The 2,516-nt window shown below is 50.1% G+C and overlaps 1 protein-coding gene across 1 annotated transcript; it reads left to right on the top strand.

Annotated features, from left to right (window-relative positions):
• The first annotated feature begins 448 nt into the window (after positions 1 to 448).
• Positions 449 to 1,198, top strand: LOC124660164 (ethylene-responsive transcription factor ERF038-like). The gene has a single exon (XM_047197960.1). The coding sequence runs from the start codon at positions 449 to 451 to the stop codon at positions 1,196 to 1,198; it is 750 nt and encodes a 249-aa protein (XP_047053916.1).
• The last annotated feature ends 1,318 nt before the right edge of the window (positions 1,199 to 2,516 follow it).

The raw sequence follows: 2,516 nt of genomic DNA, 5'->3' as shown, positions 1-2,516 counted from the left end.
AAACATCACTCAACCATCCCCAATCTCATCTAAAAAAACCATCCAAAGATCAAATTGTACTATAACCTAGGTAGCTAAGAACACATAACTGAAGGCAAGGCATGTCCCTGGTAAAAATGAAAATAAAAAAAAATCCCGTGTTCTAAATTTATTTTGAGGAATTGAAGCTGGAGGTGTGGCAGGGCATGGAGTCCCTGTGGCAGAGGTACTAGCTAACCCCCGAACAATAATGGTGATGATTATTTATGGAGCAGTCAGCTGTCGTTCATGGGTTGCTATCCCACGTTGCCTACATATACAGCCACCATCTCTCCCTCTTCCTCGATCACAACCACACCACCAACACCTTCTCCTCATTCGCAGTAACTCGATCAGGCCCTACGCCCTCATTGCCACGCGCGCGTGTCAATTCATACGCGGCCGTACGTGGTGCTCTCTCTGCGCGCGCATGGCGGCAAGCGAGCAGAGCTCGGAGTCCTCAACGTCGTCCTACGCATCATCCTACTCCGCGTCCTCGTGCTCACCCAGGTCCGACGACGCCGGCGGCGGCAAGAAGCAGCAGTGCAACAGCAACCGGAAGCGCGCGCGCGACCCAGACCCGTCGGCGGCGGCGACGACAGCGGCGCCGTCGTACCGGGGCGTGCGGATGCGGGCGTGGGGCAAGTGGGTTTCGGAGATCAGGGAGCCGCGCAAGAAGTCGCGCATCTGGCTGGGCACCTTTCCGTGCCCGAAGATGGCCGCGCGCGCGCACGACGCCGCCGCGCTGAGCATCAAGGGCGCCCGCGCGGTGCTCAACTTCCCGGACCTCGCGCCCGCACTCCCACGGCCCGCCTCCCTCTCCCCGAGCGACGTCCAGGCCGCCGCTGCGCGCGCTGCCCTCATGCACGATCATGACCACCGGTGCTCATCCGCACCAACCTCTCCAGCGGCCGCGCCGACCTTGCCGTGCGGCAATGCTCCGGCGGCACGCGACCAACCGACCGCACGAGATGAGCCGAAGCAGGAGCCCAGCCGGGGGAGCGATCAGCACCAGGAGGAGCAGACGGCGCCACAGTTGGACTTGGCCGAGCTGGTGTTCGACGAGCTGGCGCCGCTGTGGGTGGAGGACGTAGTGGATTTCGCGCCGTCCGATCACTGCTGGACGGCATACGATTGTCTTGATCCGGTCGGCTTCCAGCCTCTCCTGTGGGAATATTAGACTTGCTGTACAAGACCTTAGTTTGGTTTTTCCCTCTTCCTTTCCTTGGTTTTGTGTGGTTTCCCTAGCGCAGATTAAAATGTGGCACGCTTTTCTCCCTTATATCCCTTGGTTTGTGTCTGGATTTCGACTACCCTGTAAGTTGTTCATGATATTTGTGATCAAGTTAGCTAGATGTGAGCCGAGTTTGAACAAAAGAATCCAATGTACATGTGAGTTATGTTGGTTTTGGTGCCGTAAAATTATGGGACTCTATTGGGTGAAAATAATCAACCATGCCATGCAGTTTTCAGAAGTTAACTTGCCAAAACCCCTTCACGTATGTTACACAATTGCTTGATAATAATGTTGACATAGCTTGTTTCACGACACACTGTAGGGATCACCTTTATCAAACGTAACTATTTCAATGGCAGGGAAACTAAAACTCTCGGCGATATAAGCCATATCGACTTTTACTTTCATAGGAAAGGTGTTTATCATGGAAACTTCACCGTACTAAATTCTTTAGCTAAACTTGTACGGTCGTTATCGCTGTTGATGACATGACTTAGTGTGGTCGCGATTACTATGCGTTGGCAACCACATTTTTACAAGCGATACAGAGCACATTTTCTCCTTGCTGCGCATGGATCGTTTGGATCCGTCCATGCATGTCCAAGTGGACTTAGAATTTTTGAAGTCCCAAACTACTTAGAAAAGTGTGATGTTCAATTTAGCGAAAAGTGTAAGTCGCCACTTTTCTTAATTATAACCCACTTAGACTTAGAATCATCAAAACCAAAATCAACTTAGACTTAGAGTTAATCCACATCACGTGTCTACATAAGATCATACCTATATGATTTATTACCTAATTGTCGTTGTTTGAAAATAGCAGCAGGAGATTAGCTCCTAACAACACCCAATGCAGAATCAAAATAAACTAAGTGCCCTAACCTAGCACATGGAATCATTATTACTTATTAGACAATCGTGGTCGGAGCCTTGGGAAACATTTTCTTTCGATTGGATCGATAGATTAATTTTGACAACTCGATCAGCCATTCGACATACAGTAGAGCGGTAGTACTATTTAATTTGCAGAGAAATAATAAAATGATCTCCACTTGTGTTCGTTCATAGGCGCCACGAAAGAGAATGGGTGCATGAATAGGCCGGCCGATTCGAAGATCTAAACAAGCTGTCTGATATAGGCATGTACTCCGTATAGTGTACTATATTTCTGTCGCCTGCTGTGGGTGGATCCGACGGCCTAGGTGTCCCGGAGAGAGAAAAATGGTGTGCAGGTGTTTGTCGAGCGAGCCCTCCATCATGA

The sequence above is a fragment of the Lolium rigidum genome, chromosome 6, assembly GCF_022539505.1.
Source record: "Lolium rigidum isolate FL_2022 chromosome 6, APGP_CSIRO_Lrig_0.1, whole genome shotgun sequence".
NCBI lineage: Eukaryota > Viridiplantae > Streptophyta > Magnoliopsida > Poales > Poaceae > Lolium > Lolium rigidum.
Note: the sequence above shows the minus strand (reverse complement) of the source record. Positions and strands in the feature narration are given on the sequence as shown.

What these genes read in the sequence shown, in the direction of transcription:
- LOC124660164 (XM_047197960.1), top strand. Translation starts at nt 449, where the DNA reads ATGGCGGCAAGCGAGCAGAGCTCGGAGTCCTCAACGTCGTCCTACGCA.